General features: G+C 38.6%; 1 protein-coding gene across 1 annotated transcript; it reads right to left on the minus strand.

Annotated features, from left to right (window-relative positions):
• Nucleotides 1-802: 802 nt before the first annotated feature.
• Nucleotides 803-17,214, minus strand: LOC149788569 (betaine--homocysteine S-methyltransferase 1-like). The gene is made up of 7 exons (XM_089974614.1): nucleotides 17,061-17,214; nucleotides 13,151-13,341; nucleotides 9,680-9,874; nucleotides 9,226-9,337; nucleotides 8,775-8,953; nucleotides 2,357-2,438; nucleotides 803-1,604 (listed from the first exon to the last, which is right to left on the minus strand). Exons 1-7 carry the CDS (start codon nucleotides 17,071-17,073, stop codon nucleotides 1,321-1,323), a joined length of 1,056 nt encoding a protein of 351 aa, XP_089830740.1. The 5' UTR covers nucleotides 17,074-17,214; the 3' UTR covers nucleotides 803-1,320.
• Nucleotides 17,215-18,876: the final 1,662 nt, after the last annotated feature.

Below are 18,876 nucleotides of genomic sequence, written 5' to 3' on the forward strand. Positions count from 1 at the left end.
TTAGTATACGTGGAATAGGTACCTAGCTGATGCGATGTTTGCCATCATTTATTTAAGAGTCAACTTTTCCCTAGCCTTTAGTCTTTCTTTTACATCTGTTGTTGGAAGAAGGGAAGAGGGTCGGATTCGTCTCATTTCTAAAATATTTCGATAAATTTGTTATAGCCTTGGTGTTTGATTTTTAACAGTCAGGAACAGCAGACGACGGTAATGGGCGCTTACTTGACAATTCATAGCTCCTGGACAACATTACTGAAACAACCAGGCTTAGACAAGCAGACGGAGATAAGAAAAGTAAGGTCAGTAAGATCAGGTGGAGTTTTCTGTTGTATGGGTGAGAAGACTGGGTACTGGATAGTAGGTGACAAGTCATGGATAGTACACAACTTGGACTGGTCACTATAAGTAGCTGTATTATCTTTAACCATTATGTGAAAGCTATGGACACTAAACTGGAGGTTTTCATCGCATCACTCCATCACTCCTAATTTCAGACCCATGTACATTTTAAACAATTTAAATCCCGTCACCATGCCGCCCCGTATGCTAATCATGTGAAAAATCAATATAGGATTTCCCATTGTCACCAAAGTACCTCGCAATACTACGGACGGTTATGGAACAGTTAAATCTTGGATTACGTGTCATTCATTAGTTACGTCTTTGGGCAAGGCAATCTACTCCAACTGCCTTGAACTGAATACCCTACACGTGTTGCTGTGCTGCAAAATACCAAAACCAGGTTAGTGTTTTGCAAATATTTAAATAAAGTAATGATAAACGTAACTATCCAACGAAGATAAATGTTAAGTATCCATAAATTTATTTCGAATTAACAAATAACATAAGATAAAGGAATATTAGTTAAACAAAGTGAACGATTGACAGGCATGACGACCAGTTTGCAACTTTTCCCGTGTGTCAAAGTCATGACATTACCAAGTCTTCTCCTGACCGTCAGCACCAACTGTTTGATGATTAACGTGTCGTGTATGTTTCCTTATCCAGCCAGCGTCATATCTGATGAAGTATAGCATGAACATCATGAAATTGATTCTGTACGCCACCGACTTTGTGGCAATTAAAATCTCTAATTCGCTATGAAGAACGGGGATATGTCCTTACTCCACGCGACATCTGAAATCGTGAACTTATTTCCCTTGCACGCAATCATGCCTTTAACACCCTCTCCTTTACAATCAACTTAATTATTGTTTGCTTTATTCCGTTTTCTGTACAATTACATTATGTTAATTCCTGCATTTCGGTCAAAAATAGTATAAATCGTTTCATAAATGATGTTCGTCTGTTTTGTGCAAATTAATCTGCAGTGCCTGCAATATGAGATTTAATCTTGTCAGTGTAGTAGTTAGTAAATTTGGCCTTGTCACCAAATATGTAATGTTTGGACATCTCTGGAGCGTATCTCTTGGCAGGAGGATTTTTGCCATAGACATCAGCTACAATTCTGAGGTAATGGCTTGAACTTCCACAGCATAAGCCCACGTATTGGATGCCCATCTCCTTGCACGCCTCAGCGAAATGCTGAATTTCAGACCTACCGGACAAACATGCTGGAAGGTCAACTGGGAATGCCCTCACATCTAAATAAAAAAAGAGATAAAAGGCAAATAAGCAAAATACGCGCGAAAACCGCTGCTGGTAAATTGTAAATGAATATATTTTCAAAGCTCTACAAATTGTAGCTGGTGTTTGCGTGTGTGTGCGTGTTTGTAATTTGTGTTAAAATAATGTTTTCTGGATGCAAATGTACTATCTTATCATACATACATACAAGTGTTTTACTAGCACAATGATGTCTCAGACTGCTGAACTTTTTTCCTATTTGGACATAGGAGTGTTGTATAATGATGGCCTGACTAGACTGCTGGAAAATTTTACATTTAGACATACGAGTGTTGTACAATGATGGCCTGACTAGACTGCTGGACTTTATTTTACATCTCGATATAGGAGTGTTGTACGGATTTTACATTTCGACATACGAGTGTTGTACGATGATGGCCTGACTAGACTGCTGGACTATTTTACATTTAGACATACGAGTGTTGTACGATGATGGCCTGACTAGACTGCTGGACTTTATTTTACATTTAGATATACGAGTGCTGTACAATGCAATGCCGGTCCGAGTATAACTACTGTAAAATATCGTAAACATAGCGTAAATATTGTGATTGATTTTGGAATGAAATAAAATGCAACATATGATACATCTTGATCTGTACGGGAAGTTGTTCCGTATTCTACAATTTATATACGAGCATAAATGGATTTAATACAGAAATGGTATCTCGACTGCATTTCAAAGTCATGTGAATTCAGAAAGAACTACCTGCTCCCGGTGCTCTAACGCAAAAGAACGTTGGTTCTTCCTTGGTAGTTCGGTAAGGGACGGGAAGCGCAGCGACTGGTCCCTACATAAATAAAATCATACATTAGAACATAATTTGAAGGTCTTAAAAATGTAAAAGTAACCTTGTCATCGATTGCATCACAAATATGCAACTATTTAGTGACATGAAACAATTTAACTTGTATAATATTGCAATGATTCAATGTGGAAAACAGCACCTCGCATAGTAATACCTTATTTTTCCGGACATAAAAAGGCCTGACAGTTACGATCTTGACTGCTCATAAATAAATGGAATTAGGGGTCGTCCATTTAGTACGTACGCATGGAGAGGGGAGGGGGAATTTAACCCAAATGCATACATTCGTGTATTTGGGGTGGGTGGGGCGTGTACTGATAATGTACGTACGCATAGTAAATGGATGGGGAGGGGGACATCGATAATTTGTCTGATACGTAACCTGTTCGACTGATTCAGTCGGCATGTGAATTTTAGCGGACACAAGACAAACTTTTTAAAGTTACGCAGCTTATTTATTTGAAGCATCCAAATATTCAACGTCGGTGCACTGTTTTATTAAACACGTTAATATTAATCCTTGATCGTTTCTGCGTGGATTAAATATAGGCCGTTCTATATCATTGGAAAGGGGGGGGGGGCGTGAAGCGTAGATACGCAGGTGGGGTGGGCGTAAAAAGTACACGTGTACAGGTAGGGGTCAGGCTTTGCCAGATTTTTGCGTACTACTAAATGGATGGCCCTTATGATCATTTCTAGCTACCTTCTCGTTTAAACTATTATTCGATATTTGCTATGGATTCACAAGAGTTGTATTATCTTTCTAACCCTCATCCCACCTCTGATTTATTAATGAGAGCCATTATATGCCATTTTATGACATCATGAATTATAGTAAAACGTCCAGTACCTGGAAAAATATCTGAACAGATTTCTTTCGGATAATAGTTGTAGGGTTTAACGCCATTTTTCAGCACACGATAGGCTATACCTTCCGGCCAGTTTAAATGGTGGAGGAAGATGACGGGGAAACCCCAGAAAGAACCACCGACCCACGAGAAGCTACTGAAAAGCTTTCTCACATGCCCACATTAGCCGAATCCGAGACTCGAACCCACGCAGATAGGTGAGATGGCAGTGGTCCGTAACGGCGAGTGCTTTAGACCACTCGGCCACTCTGGGCCCCCTTTCGGATAATCGGGTGAACGGATGGTCGAATATTGGTCAAAAGTGAATGGACGTATCTCCATGAAATATATCTGATAATTGTATTTCAATCTGCGTATTTATAACCAGTTTGGTATACAATAAATTGTGTATTCTGCGTATGTATAATAAATTACGTATACAATAGATCGAGTATTCTGCGCATGTATAGCCAATTGGATATACAATATATGTATTCGCCCAATTCTCAAATAATAAGCACGATAAAAGAGTCACATTTCATGCACGATTTCGTAATTTACAATGTTGCATTTAATAAATTAATCATACAAAAATACACATTCCACTATCAATGTTATTAGACATACACAAAGAACTGAGCTCACAATATATACATTTCACTATTAATTGATATATTGATCATACGAAACAAATGTTTACTAAAGAATGTAATTTCCACCATTCTTCAATTTCAAGACTATAGCTTTTACAAATTAACACAACTTTAAAAGCTCAATACATTAGAATTAAATGAACTGTTGAAAAACTAAACTATTTAACCTTTATGATATTTTATGATATTTTATGTAGTTTTCTTTCAATTTTGAAATAAAGATGCAATAAAAATCAAATAATATTCTCGCTGCATCACGTCAACAATCGTTTAGTTACTAGAATATTTCACCCGTGTGCCATTTTTAAATGGTAAACGATAGTTTGAGGTTCTCAGTTTAAAGTAAATAATGCAAAAGTGTTTCGTAAAGAAATTAGATAATCTTCAACACAGTGTGTGGTCTTTATACTTTATAAAATCTCCATAGTCGTTTCCATTGTAAAATAAAATGAGTTTGCGTTCCATGGCTGAACATGCATATCCGTTGTTTATTAGGAAAATATTGCGAATGCCAATTCAATCTAAATCCATGATCTTTTAATACAGATTTTACGTAAACTTTTACGTAAACTAACATTAAGACATCTTTGTACATTGACATCGTTCAGTACATTCTTGTACATGGCATTCGTGGATTTTACTTGTTTTCTCAATTATTATAGACTAATATATTTAATGGCGTTTAATTTCACTCTGAAAGTATTGCCATCCAGTTTCTCAATAAAGCATGTATATAAGGGTACTCTTGTTAAATTTATGTACCATCGAATCGTTTTAGCTGGGAATCTACAGGTAGGTCACAATTCCATGAACGCTTTGAATTAATATTAACGTTTTGTCTATAATTCGTACGTTTAAGAGAAGTAGAAACAAAATATTAAAATATTTTAATTGAATATGAAAATTCATGACCACCGTGTACATGTCAATTCTGTTCTTGTGAAATGTCAAAGGGTTTTGATCAATGTAAATTTGGTTGATATTTGTTATTGATTTATATGATTAGCTTGCATCACCTGTCAAGTAACCATTTATCATTGATTAACAGTTACATGGGCCTTGATTACACAAATCCTTTAATCATACCATTTCGAGTCTTTATCCACGAAATATTGGCTAGGGATTTCTGCAGGACAAACTGCACATTGTCATTGGGGCACTCACTGAGCGACAACTGGATGTAAGAATCAAATTCCTCTTTCCGTTTCATTCTCTCCCAGGCACATTACTTTGAAAAGATTAGTTATTCATGCTAGCAATGTAATAGCATTGGCATGAAGGTATGTCTGATAGCGATTTTCCCCCAGACTCGTCTCGTCTCTTTTATACGGCTGGACTATGGATAAATTAGTATCGCTTAGATACAGATAAAGTTTGGAACGGACGGAAGTTTGACTTTTACAAGTTCACTAGAAGGCCAGGATGATCTAAAAGAGAACTGGGAGGGGGGAGAGAAAGAAAGAAATTGTATCGCTCCTGTCATGGGGTATGATAGAACGTACCATGTTTCTGGAGGCTGTTGTCCAGGTACGCTGCCGTCGTTGTAGATGTCGATCAGAACAATCCATAATCTCTGTAAAAGCCCAAAGGTTGATCTCGAGGCCAAAGAAATTTGAACTGGTAAAACGTGTCCTGGTAAGCAAAGAGGAGACAATTTCACGACACCAGGTGATTAGGGATGTGAAAATGTATGTCAGTGCTTGGCTGACAGCCTACTCGTTCTATCGAAACGAGGACGATTGAACTCGCCGTCTCGTCCTAAAGCTTGGAGGCGCAATAAATTGGTCGAGGAGACAAGATGATGATGAGCCTCAACGTTTTGCTTTCCGAAAAAAAAAAAAAACTCACATTGAACAGAAACCCCGGGGATTGGTCTTTGCACAAGCTCCACTGCCTTTTCTTTTGATGAGCGACCGTATCTTCCGTTATAAAAAGACATCCTCCTGATCTGACTGCATCTGTGAAGAGGAGAAAGGTGGATGAAACTAGAAACCCTCCGAATTACCTGATCCTTCCCCGTTCGGATGAAAACTTGAGATTCAGTGAGCTCAAAATTTGGTTTCATGGTCAAATGGTTCCTAAGGATCGATGTTGGTGCAAATATGACAGAAGATTCCCTGTCCCGAGGAAATTTAACATCCCTTCACATTGGTGGAGGGATGAGTGGTTCTAAACGCCCGTGTGGGTTGTGCCGCAAGGTGGCGTGGCAATACAGATCTGGATCCATCCGAACTTTTATTCTGCCTCCAACGCAACGGTGACCCAAGCTAGGTCGTCCGGAAAGGGACAGTATGACAAGTTTGAGCGACGTGGAGCGAAGATACGAGACAAGTATCAGGTGTAAATTGGCCAAAGCCGTCAAAGTATTGGCCATGGTATGGTGATCAGCACTTGTCAATGACCCGAGCAATCCTGGGCGTGGCCTCCCAAGCGTGGTTATTGCCGGGTTTCTGTCGAATCTGAAAGGTGCAAATTACACAACCTAGCACTGAAGGTACAAAGACATCCCAACGTGGCAAAGAGCAAATGTGTCTGCTTCAGAACAGACGAGCGGACATGTACATGTCCGATATATTGTTGCCAAGTACTGGGATATCTGTATAAAGTCGTCTGTAGCCTCAAGTCAAGCCGACTTGGGAAAGAACCACATGGATGGCGTGTCATCCTCTCGTAGAGATCTACCAATGGCTTAAGAGCAGCAGCATGAGATTGAGGTCATTTTGAAGTAGCCAACACCCTATAAAATGTCAAAGATGGCGGTTTGAAAGTTAAACTTCAGCCCGTTCCATGGTCAGATAGAGTACGATACGAATTATGGTGGATCGAGTACCAGTCTGGGTTTATTTATAGATCTGGAGAAGACATTTCGGGTGTCATGACGACAATTCCATCCCCATGAAACTGCCACTAGCTCTCCGTTGTGGAGAAGCAGTGAACATACATTAGTCGGGCACGACCACGAGTGTGGTGTGGTTTGCCCGGCGACTGGTCGGCCTGGAAGATGGCGGTATAACGACGGCCCTGCTATCCGTACAAACCGTTCCAAGGGCCTGACTAGACAGACTGATTTCACAGTGAAATCTCCCGTCATAGGGCACATAACTGACATTAAGGTTAGGCTGATCTATCACTGTACAAACACTAGGCGTCACGACTTACTGGTCAGGTAGGCTTGCTCAGATATGCGGAGTGGGACTTGCTGAAATTTTCTAAACACTCTCCTAATCAATCGGAAATGCAAACAACGAACTACTTGGCTGGTCCGTCTTATTACAAGGTCTCGTGCTGGATGGTTGTGATGGTTGAATGACCTATGACGGTGCAGTGGTATAAGGAGGTTGATGCAATTGATCTGGTACGAACCGATGGGCCCCAACTTACAGGCCCAAAAGTTCATAGTCGGACCCGTGTGTGCCGGGGTGGTGGTGGTGGTGAGGGGGAGATACATGGGCTGCCTAAAATTGGCAAATACTCCCCAGTGAATCTGTATCGCCAACAACGAACCGTAGGTTGACTATTCCTGGACTTATTCAGTATGTGTGTGTGATGTGGATTTTTAACGTAGCTTTAATTTTTCAGTCATATCGCTACGATATCTGCAGTGTGGCAGTTTATAGTGATATCTAGCACTGGGGCATCATGCCGCATACGTAGCATGATGTCCCATCCAGTTACATTGTCCTGACACCAGGCCGACCAGTTCTAACACTAACCTCTTAATGATGAGCACCAAGTGAGGCACTGTTAGTACCATTTTTGTAAGTCTTTGGGATGACTCGACCGGGTTTCGAACCCACGACCTCCCGCCTCCGAGGTGGACGCTCTTAACCACTATGCTATTGGAGCGGTCTGACGTATTCCGTCTTTCCTTCCCTTTAATGCCGAATGGACTATTGCTTTGAACGTCATTTCGTGCGTTTTGTTAACATTTCTCCTGAAACGACGCAAGAAAATGCATAGGTTAGCAAATCAAAATGCGACTAACCAGGTAACACAGTAGCCCATACTTCCTCTGACCACGTATTACAGACGCTGTATATAATAGACTGCGTATACTTCGTAAACAAACACGAGTCATGGTCGACTTTCATGTTATGACGTTCTGCTCAAACATTAAGACAGCGAAGCACAAGTCAGTAATTCGTCATGTTTATAAATCTTTATTATAAATATATTACCCGTTACTACGAAGGAAAATAAAAAGTCAGCGTCGCATTCGAAACTTGTAGACTATGCTTTGAAAATATGCATTTAATTGACAGGTTTACTGAAACTACACAAAGGAAAATGCAGCGGACAAGTTAGCAATGCAGCATGTTAATAACTCGCTGAACCAACTCTATTACATACACAGCAAGCGAAAAAGTCCAGGTCACTCGAACTAGTAATGATTTTGCAGAGGTCAACGAGATTCTGACATGATCTTAATAGGACCAAGTCTCTAATAAAGGTGAAACAATCACTCATATTTGGCAGAAATTTGATCAAGAATGTATACAACCTGCAGTAGAAGCATTAATCCGCACAATAAATCCACAAGGAACGCTGGACTAGTCAACTTGAGAGCAAAAATGGTTTGGATTGTCTGAGAATAAACAGTACGATGCTACCCTGTACAGCAGCGATGCTAAAAATTAGCGACACCTGGAGATGCCAAGACTAGATGATCTGTACGAGTTATTGCCCTTTGACTAATGAAATTTATGATTTTCGTCTTTTAGTAGGACCGGATTAGCGAGTTAGCAGGTTTATTCCCAACTTATTAGGGAACGTATTGGAAGGAGAAAAAAATCGAGGTTAACAGTAATTAACTTTACCTTGCATGCAGCCTTGATTTCCTTCAGAAGAGGGAGCATCGTGGCCGGTCCTCTGCTACAGTTCAAGCCCACAACAGCAGCACCCTCATCTTCTATCCTCTTACAGGCCTCCGCCAAATGTACGCCATCACCAGTCTCATCCGTCATGGCTGCCCAGAATGTCACCACCGCAGGAAGGCCTATGAAAAGGAGGTTATACACGTAAACAAGATGACATGACGTTATGTATAAACGTTTTGAAATTGTACACTTTGTGCTCTTAATACTTCAAAAAATTAATAAACATGAATTTAATTTTGCTAAATTTTGTAACAGAATTTTACATCTTCCCCAAAAACATTCTTACCAAAAGGAAAGATCTTGAGCAAAAAACTATTTGTTCTAGGATCTGCTGCTAATGCTCTATAATTTCCCTCTGAGGGGAAAGAAATAGCCACCAGTGGTTACTTACCGTTTCCATATTTTTTAATGGCATCCAAAGCAAGTTTTGCTTCTCCATAGTCTGAGTACGATTCCGCCACAATAAAGTCAGCACCCTCTTCAACGCACCATTCTACTTGTTCCTATAAGTAGACCATAATTTTGTTTCAATTAATTCATGCCCCGAGAAAGAGTCTAGTTAAATTGTCATAGACTATTAAGGACACCATAGTAATTTTGTAAAGCAGGATTACAACATTATCATTCATAGCATTAAGTACTTTTTACAAGTTTACTAAAGTATTCTTTATAGGTATATCTTCATAGCAAAGGGTGATACTTGCGTCCAGATTTCAACAGCTAATACTGTATACGATTACTTTAGAAACAAAAATTCAAGCTCAAGGACGTTTGTTTAAATTTTGTCTCCGCTGATTCATCTATGAAATGTTGCCCTAATGTACTTATATGTGCACAAGTCCCACCTTGAACATTCCTGCAACAATTGCATGAGTAGACGGGTCATCGGCCTTGTATACCGTGCTGTTACATATATTTCCGGCCATAAGAGTACCAGTCGCATCAGCCACCTCCCGGGCAATTTTTAAAGCTGTTCTGTTAATTTTTTCGAGCTCGCCTTCTCTTCCAATCAAAGCCATTTTCTCTCGATGAGCATAATACTATAAAGAGTAAAAACATGATTAAAGACTTTATTAAAGCATATAAATTACTAGTATTTTCTGACCTATCCTTCCAATTTTTGATGTTTGGTCAATCAATGTTGGCACGTTAGATCTGAGAACATACCTTGTAGAAAATACTGAATTTGCAGAAACCACGCATTAGCAGCATTTACTACATCTCATCACATATCTGAAGAGCAATCACCAGTGGAATTTGCTTCAAAGTGAAAATAAAACAATGCGAAGACTCTGAACAGGAAAGAAGATTCCAAGTTTTAAATAGAGGAATTAAAACTAGGATTCTATACCTGTGAAATAGAATACTTATAAAAGAAAAATCTCGAGTAGCAATGTTTGAAAAAGTTAATTCAATATTTGTTCGAGGACGATTTTATTCAACCAGGTAAAATTGGGAGTTCGTGTATTCTGGTGTCGAAACCAGATTACTTAACGATGATCACTGACTACATTAAGCGTCACGATTCGTTTCCAATTCCACGAATGGAGGACTCGCCGACAAAATGGCGTTCAACCCTACAACAACGACAAATTGGAAATGCAAAACATGTCACCAAATTGAAGCTTTTGAAAGGATTTTGGCAGTTTCCAATCCTGGAAAGAGCAAAAGAAATTTCGGCATTTGCAACTCCAGATGGACCTCAATATAATGACATTCTTTTTATTTAGATGACAGAATCTGATATAAATGGCAGTGATGCATACATAGATGGAGCCATTATATACAAAGACTCGTGGAAAGATTACCTGTAAACCATTCGGAAATACTCAGATCGACTCCGTGGATGAAAATTTTGCAAAGTGAAAATAGTTTTGTCGTGCTTGTATTGTATTTTAGGACATACTATGGGGCATAATAGGCAAGTTAAACCTGTAGAAGTTAAGGATAAGGTTATCTTTGAATCCCTATTGCCTGCTAGTGAGAAACAGCTGATGGAATATTGTGTATGGGCTCGAGAGTTGTGCTCATGTGTTTCACAACTGTTGAACCCCTGAACAATTTGTTTAGTAAGAGAACCAAGTTTTGTTGGTCTGACAAATCATGTTTTGATAACGAGTGCACCAATTCTTTCAGATCCAGATTTCAAAATGCCTTGATGCAAGTGATGTAGGTATTGAAGGCATTTATTTAAAAAGACAAATGGTACACCAGTGTGCCGTTTCTCTGAAAAAAATTAACCAAATACCAGAGATATTATTTCACTTCCGAGATTGAGTGCATGGCTTTAATATTGACTTTCGCAACATCTTGAAGTGCATGCTAACTGAGCTCCTATTCAGTGATTGATATCAACCCCATACTAATCATCAGCAAAATGAAAAGAAAAATTGGACAGAATTTTATGTAGGAATACAGCGTTCATATTAGGCACATCAAGTGTGTTTACTTTTAACATAGCATTAACAATTTTTCAGTCATATCGCTACGATGTCTGCAGTGTGGCCGTTTATAGTGATATCTAGCACTGGGTCATCATGCCGCAGACATGCAGAATGATGTCCCACCCAGTCACATTATCCTGACACCAGGCCGACCAGTCCTAACATTAATGCTGAGCGCCAAGCGAGGCAGCTGTTAGTAGAGCTCTTATCACCAGGCCACCGGAGTGGTCCCCACATCAAGAGAAAAGATGACCCGAGAGCAAATGCACTTTCATGTGTATAGAATATATTGGTTTTTGTTTGGGGCATTCTTGTCGATTGAGCTAGAAATAGGGGTTTGACAAGTATTACAATTAAATGCAATAACGAACATATTTACAAGTTTGGATGATTTCTGATTGGATGGTTCAGTCATGTGTGGTTTATTGCAACGTAGAATATTGCGACTAGTCGCGTTTGAAGTACTGCGACAGGAATCTAGTATGAAAATATTACGATGTAAACCATTACAAGCCGAAAGCTGATCGATTAATTTTATTCTTATTTTCTATGTCCTTTTTAACATCAGTCTGCAGACGTGTTTGAAGTTGTGTTTAGATACAATTCAGAATTTTTTAAAATAGATTTTTCATTTAATTACAAAGTGTTCATCGACTCTGGACTAAAGTATAATCTTGGATTATCGTAAAATGTATTCACTGGAGTTCTGGACCATGTCATTATAATAATGAAGACTGGCTGGCACATTATCATATTCGGTACTGCTTGCACGTTAATTCATTCAAAGACCTGCAATTCATTCTGAACATTATTCTAGTGCACCTGTGATGACTGATCAACGTTTTAGGATTAACCTGGATTGAATTCATAATGCTGGAAGTTCCTCCTAAAGTTTCATTTTATAACTTAAGGGATTAAAGTATTTGCTAAGTAGAGTCAAACCTAGATATTCGTCGGTACGTATAAAAACATATTAGAAGACTTTGACGACGGATTTCAGGTGTCTAAATGACGCGACTTTATGATAGCTTTATGACCATAGAGTCATAAACCCGAGATTCATGGGTCCATATATAGACTTATTGGATGGACTTGAACAAATCAAGGGTGTAAAAATGACTAGACTTGTGGTAGCTTTAGATTACTTTAGTAAATTTACATAGGTTTTAATAAACGGATTTTTCTTTTAGGTATTGTGACCTACAATATTTTAGTTATTTTGTTCTGGTTCATGGTATGAAACCCCCATCTCCAGCTCTAATTGCAACTGACAAATGAAGCACGAGAAACCATGCAAGTGTAAAACTGGTTTTGTGAATGTCCTTAGATTTATTCGAGGAACAATAGTCATGGTATATGCACGTTTAAAGACTGTCGTAAAGTCTTACTCTCGTAGTCGTAAAGTCTTACTGTCGTAGTCGTAAAGTCTTACTGTCGTAAAGTCGTTGAATGAAGGGAAAACTACGACCTGAAGCCAAATTCAAACATTGGGGGTGGGTGGGTGGTGCACTGTCTTTTTCATCGCCTGTTTTTATGTGAATTTACTTTTGTACTCCGATATCAGTCAATAGGTGTATTTCCTACAAGTTAAACAACTATTAGGGTTGTTTTTCAGTTCCATCTAATATATAACAATTGCATCAAGTTGTGTGCTGCTGTCCGAATTTTGTAACCAAATGTGCAGACTAAAAGAATATGTAGCTTAACGATCTGGGATTCTTTTATGCTACATGATTTCAATTTGATAATGTTCATTTTATATCATATATATGGTTAGTGTCAGACACGACGATCTGGGGTGGTTATAACCTGCTGTCAATCATAAAATTGTTTTATTTTGTGTACCTGCTAGGTAACCTGTGTTACACTTACAGTGAAGGCTAGGCAGACCTCGCTTCCGGCATGCACGAATTCCTCGTGGAGTTGCTTGACAAGTTCTGGGTGTTCTATGACAACTTCTGGAACGTACGTGCCAGCCTTGAGGTAACCCCGCCTCTCAAATTCGAATAGATACCCTTCTGCGACCACCAGAGTTCCTCCATTGGCCAGCTTTTTGTGAAGATCTGTATTGGGTAAAGATTTCCATTATACTCGATGGGTAGGTGTAAGTAAATGTGCATTGTCATGTAAAAAAAATTTACATGACAATGCAAATTTGCTTTGACATTTCTTTGCTACTAATTTTGTAAATAAATGTCAAGACGGTTGTTGTCACATTCCGTGTATTGGCGATCTGTACTAAACAAATATCTCTAGACAAAATACGTGGAATTAGCCTCGTCCTTTGCGTGGATCTTGATGTAAAAGAGTTCAACTTAAATATGGTACAAGAATCTACGTTCTTCACTTATGTTACAAAGCGATAAACCTGAATGGTCTTGACCGATACGATGGACTTTTCCATTTAGACAAGAGTTAATTATTCATAAAGATATAACCCTAACTCAGTATGTATTGCCTGGATCTAACTGTCATACGTCGTCCAACATTAAAAATAGATGCGTACCATTTTTGTCGAACTGTAATATGTCTTTACATTACATTTACCGGTCTTTGTATGCACTGTAGTTGTTAGGGTGTACCATTAGTATCGATTAATACTTATTTCTGTAAGGGTTAGACTTGTAATCTTATTTTCTTTTCATTTATTACTTTATCGTGTGATTTCAATTTAAATATTAATCCCAAATTGAATTACTTGTTCTCAAGTACCAAAACAAATCACCATATGAAATAATATCTTTAAAAATCATGCCTAGAAATGGTACAAACCCTCCAAAAACAAACGGATTGTATAAACTGAATACAGACATATCCAGGAAACCAGAACATATCCCAGAAGATTAATAAAAAAAGTAGCTAAATATACAATGATAAAATAAGGACACTTAAGATTTGTGTTTTGCGCAACGTTATTTAAACTGATAACTTTTGTTTATCCCAGTCAAACGATTTCAGACATATCTCGCTGGGACAATAGCTGGCTTGTTAAAGATAACGATAATGTGGCACATCCGGGAACTCTTCTTTTGATCACTTCATTTGATACTAAGGGTTCACGATTGTCGTACCGCAGGAATGTAGGAATTTCTGTACAATGATGCTCTACGCATATTGTGTCCCGACTTCACCGACCGTTGATTATTCAAATAAAGCGAGCTTAGTACCATTTATATTTTCCTATTGGATCAGCAAAGATCGGCTGTCGAGTTTTCCTGGGGATGGCCTTTCGCCTCGTCATATAACATTCAAAGTGTTGCCATTTTGTAAAACAGCACAATTTAAAAAATTAAAAACCCCAGCAAAAAAGATCATTGCCGACCCGCATACTTCAGTAAGACTTATCTAAATGCCATATTGCTAACCGGTATACTTCAGAATGTCTTGATCTAAGCGTGCCGATTTATTAAACCTGCATACTTCAGAATGTCTTGATCTAAGCGTGCCATTATATCATTGTCAACCGGTATACTTCAGTGTCTTGATCCAGGCATGCCATGTCATCGTCGACCAGTATACTTCGGAAAGTCTTGACCTATGATCATTGGCCCTTTGTGCGGATTAATCAAATTTAAGGTAAGGTTTGCGCCCCGAATCAAGGAAGTCCAAGTCGCGGGGTTATATAATTCGTCTCCCCACGAGGAAAAGTCTCTTGGAAGGAGAGAAATAATGTAACCCCGCGACTGGTACTTCCTAATCTCGATGCAAACCCCAACGTAGACTATTTTTATCACCCAGAAATTGCAATATAGTTCAGCACATTCAACACAGTATTCATCACTATTATTTCTTCACATCTGTAGGGAATTAGGCACTATAATGTTTTACGAAAATTATGAAAATCTGAATGATCTCCGTAAATTCCAACAATATTTACCACTTGTAAACCCTCACCCACCAACAGCGAGAACGCAATTTATAACTGTCACTTATTTTTGGCGCGAAAAGGTGCAAACCACGTGCAAATGTTTCCATACGGTGCATTAATACGTGTTAATAAATTCTGTGGAGTGACCTGTCCAACCAAAGTAAACAATTTTTACGTGTGAGAAAATAACATTAAATTTAAACGTTTCTTAGGATCGAGGTACTATCAATTCGATGGATGTCATTGGAAATTAACCATAAATGATATTACTTGGAATACGTTTCATTATCAGTTCTAATTTCGAAAATATATACGGTGTATATGCAACGATCTATACTGAAACAGCTCAAAAGCCGTAACGAAGAGCGAAATGTAGCACAAGTAATCGTGCCTTGGATTATTCATGGGTAATTAGAGATCTGTTCACTATCGTATATAACCCTCACGTTCTTTTGAGATGAATCTGACGTACTGTTGTAGTGGATACCGATTGTAAAATTATCACTGTCTGAATGTCCCTCCAAATACAGAGTCTAGCTGAAAACCACGTGCTCGGTGGCGTCACTAGGGTTGATGTCACCCAGTGCGGTAGTTCGTGGTGTCACCCTCATGGCCCGCTTCCTGCACAAAATTTCGAACATTTTATAGACAGTCATGTGCGGTACCTCATGGTGTCACTCCCATGGACCTCCTTCCTGCATAAAAATTCAATTTTTATAGAAAGTCATTTTGTTGTCACCTGGAGCGGGCAGCACACACACACACCCCAGTGACGCCATTACATATGCTAAACTTTCAAGTTCACGGTTTCTTGGAAAATTGATATTTTCTGTCTTGGAAATATTGCACATGTTGCTATTAGTAGTGCAATGATATGCTGCAGGGAAATCTGCTTGTGGAATAACGTGTGGGCGGATAAATGGTTCCTCCCGATTGGTAATTGGTAAGTGCATGATTTGTCATTTCTGATTGCATGTACATTTTTTATTCCACATGGGTACATGGGGATGTTTAACAGAATGAAACGTGTTTGACATAGCAGTTCTGATTGTTATGTTTTCGGTAGTTCAGAGTTGGACTTCTGTGGCCAGTGACGTGATAACCTGTATGTTTGGAACATTTATTTTCTGTTAGTTTGATATATTTTTTCACGTTTGAGTTTTGAATGCATTTAGAAGCCAAATCTGGCACGTTTGCTTTATAGCCATATTTAATTAGTGAGTCAAGCTTTGTTGCCCCAACTTGCGCCCGCAAAAACCTTAATTTATTTGTTTCTCTTCTCCACGAACTATTTTGTTACAGTTCCGAAAGCGTCGGCATTTGCTTGGAAAACTACTGCATCAAACCAAGCAAGAGACAATGGTTGCGTCCCTTGATAAAGTAATTTTCAGTGCGTTGACATCATGACTGCAGCGGCATTACATGACCGGAGTGATAGAAAAATAAATGCAAGATTTCACTGCTGCATGAGAAAACATGTTCATGTATGCCATCTCAATCTAACGTTTACATGTATAATATAAACGCAGTGCATATCAAACTATGCATGTATGCATGTATCTATGAATGTAGGTATGCATGTGTGTATGTACGCTTAAACATTGTGCGCCATAAACGCCAACTCATGACATATATAAAGCGTATTGGTCAATATATTCTGTTGAAATTCCAAAGAAAGCAAAAACAATGCACTTGAAAAGAATGAAATAAAATCACAATTTTAGAAGAAAAATAATCTAAAACAAATGAGACCTATTTACATTTAGTTCATGAATGTAAGATGAAAACTTACAAAACTATGCATCCGTGTTTCTAGCTGTCATGAATTTCGTATTGTGTAAGGAAACAAGTTTTTTTTTCTACATGCATACGTGACTAATACGAATGTACTTATTTAAAAGAAAATGTACAAACCTTCTTTCCCCATATTTGCTGGATGTCGTGTGTTCTCTCCGTATGGCCTCTGCTACTGTCTTGTGTACTTCTCAGGTCGCTTAAGAGTGACTCGTGTCTTTTAAAGTACCGCAAGGAACACGTCAGAAGTTCACAGTATGAATGATTCAGACGCATTGATCATGCGCAGTTCATCTAACCTTGAACGTAATTCAGATGACTCCTAATGCCACGAGTTTTAGCAGCAGAAATGTAATCATTTTCTTGTGAAACAAATGTATTGTTCCTTCTTCTCTTGAAAATAGAAAGTTGGGCCTCACATAATTGTCTACATATAGTAATATATTAATAGTTTGCAAGAAGCATCGTGAATATATATGTCAAAAATTTATCTCAACGTTGGAAAGGAAGCTTCCCGGTAATCAAGATGTTTCGTAATCTATTCCTAGGGCCCCCCTCTTCAAAAAATACTGATTATTATTGAGCTAGAATGATTTACATGCATGTATAGATAGCTTATACCTCACTTTTTTCAAGCATAGACGGGTCAATATTGTTTTCAATGGAGGATGTAGGCTGAACACATTATTGTCCATGTTCATGCGCTTGTCAAAAAAAAGTTGGGGATTACGTAGTCCCACGCGTCCCTGCGTGCAAGCATTGCAAAATGTCTCGCAATTTCTCACACGCAATTAAAATAGGAGCTTGAAACCTTGTATCACGTCTGTGGTTCGTCTTTCGACTAATTTCACAGCTGTTTTGGAAGTTTAATACAGACCCTGGGGCCGGGTCTGGTTTATCATATACTTAAAACAACTCACAAGTTATAAGACCAACGTGTCCGATAATTACTGTATGTGAATTTACAGAACCATATGTGTCAACAAATGTCAGATGCAGATGGGATTTAGAATTAAAGCCTGTGTGTCATTCACCGGTGAGGTAGGAGAGGAGGGGGACAGGAAGGTGATATAAAGTTGTGGCAGTAACTTAGAAACTATTGATATTCCCACCTTTTAACGATGTATACAATAAATTAGCTTGCAATGACGAAACATATGCTTGGAACTGAAATTGGCATTGGGTACTATCCCTACCATACCGAATTAGCTCCCTGTGACATAACTTGAAAACGTGAGATTCCCAGCTTTCCCTACCATACGGATTTAGCCCCCTCTGTGACATAACATAAAAAACGTTAGATTCACTGCCTTTAACCATATATACACTGAATGCGTATGGGAAAGATAAGTTAATATTTGCAGCTAAAGTTGGCATGTAGTGTCTATTATATTTGGATATTACTTGTGTGGCGTACAGTTTGAAGCTGGGTAGGATAGAGCCTGGGACGGAGTAGGGGTATGTGTGTTTTGCAAATACTAATTCACCCCTTTTAAAGTACAAAATACTTTTCAAGTAATTTAAAACTGAATGAGTTACAATATTGAAAAAAATAGCATGGCATAAACTGTCGACACAAGCACACTATTTGTCAGGGGTGCGCATGTCTAAACCTGAATAGAGATCACACTATGCAGCAGATGCACGCTCAGAAACATAATCCCCTTTTTTCAAGACCAATCCGTGTTTTGTTGGTATAACTATTTACGCATTAACGTAATCATATATGTCTTCAGATCTCGGTGGACCTATTGCATACTTATGATAGAAATAAACACAGCCATAAATGATTTTGTATTTTGAGACAAAAAAGTACTTGTTTGAATCATTCTATGGGTTCAGCCTGAGTCGACTACTGTGGTGTGTCCCTTGGGAAGGCAATTGAATGGAATTGCGTACATAACTATAACGTTCATATACTTAGCTGTCGTCAAAC

This window comes from Sinohyriopsis cumingii, chromosome 11 (assembly GCF_028554795.1).
Source record: "Sinohyriopsis cumingii isolate HCF-2022 chromosome 11, ASM2855479v2, whole genome shotgun sequence".
Classification (NCBI taxonomy): Eukaryota; Metazoa; Mollusca; class Bivalvia; order Unionida; family Unionidae; genus Sinohyriopsis; species Sinohyriopsis cumingii.

Coding starts and splice junctions, on each gene's coding strand:
- LOC149788569 (XM_089974614.1), bottom strand. Junction 9,338..9,679: donor TTGTTGCAGGAATGTTCAAG/GTGGGACTTGTG, acceptor GTCTACTTATAG/GAACAAGTAGAATGGTGCGT. Junction 2,439..8,774: donor AAATCAAGGCTGCATGCAAG/GTAAAGTTAATT, acceptor TTATTTATGTAG/GGACCAGTCGCTGCGCTTCC.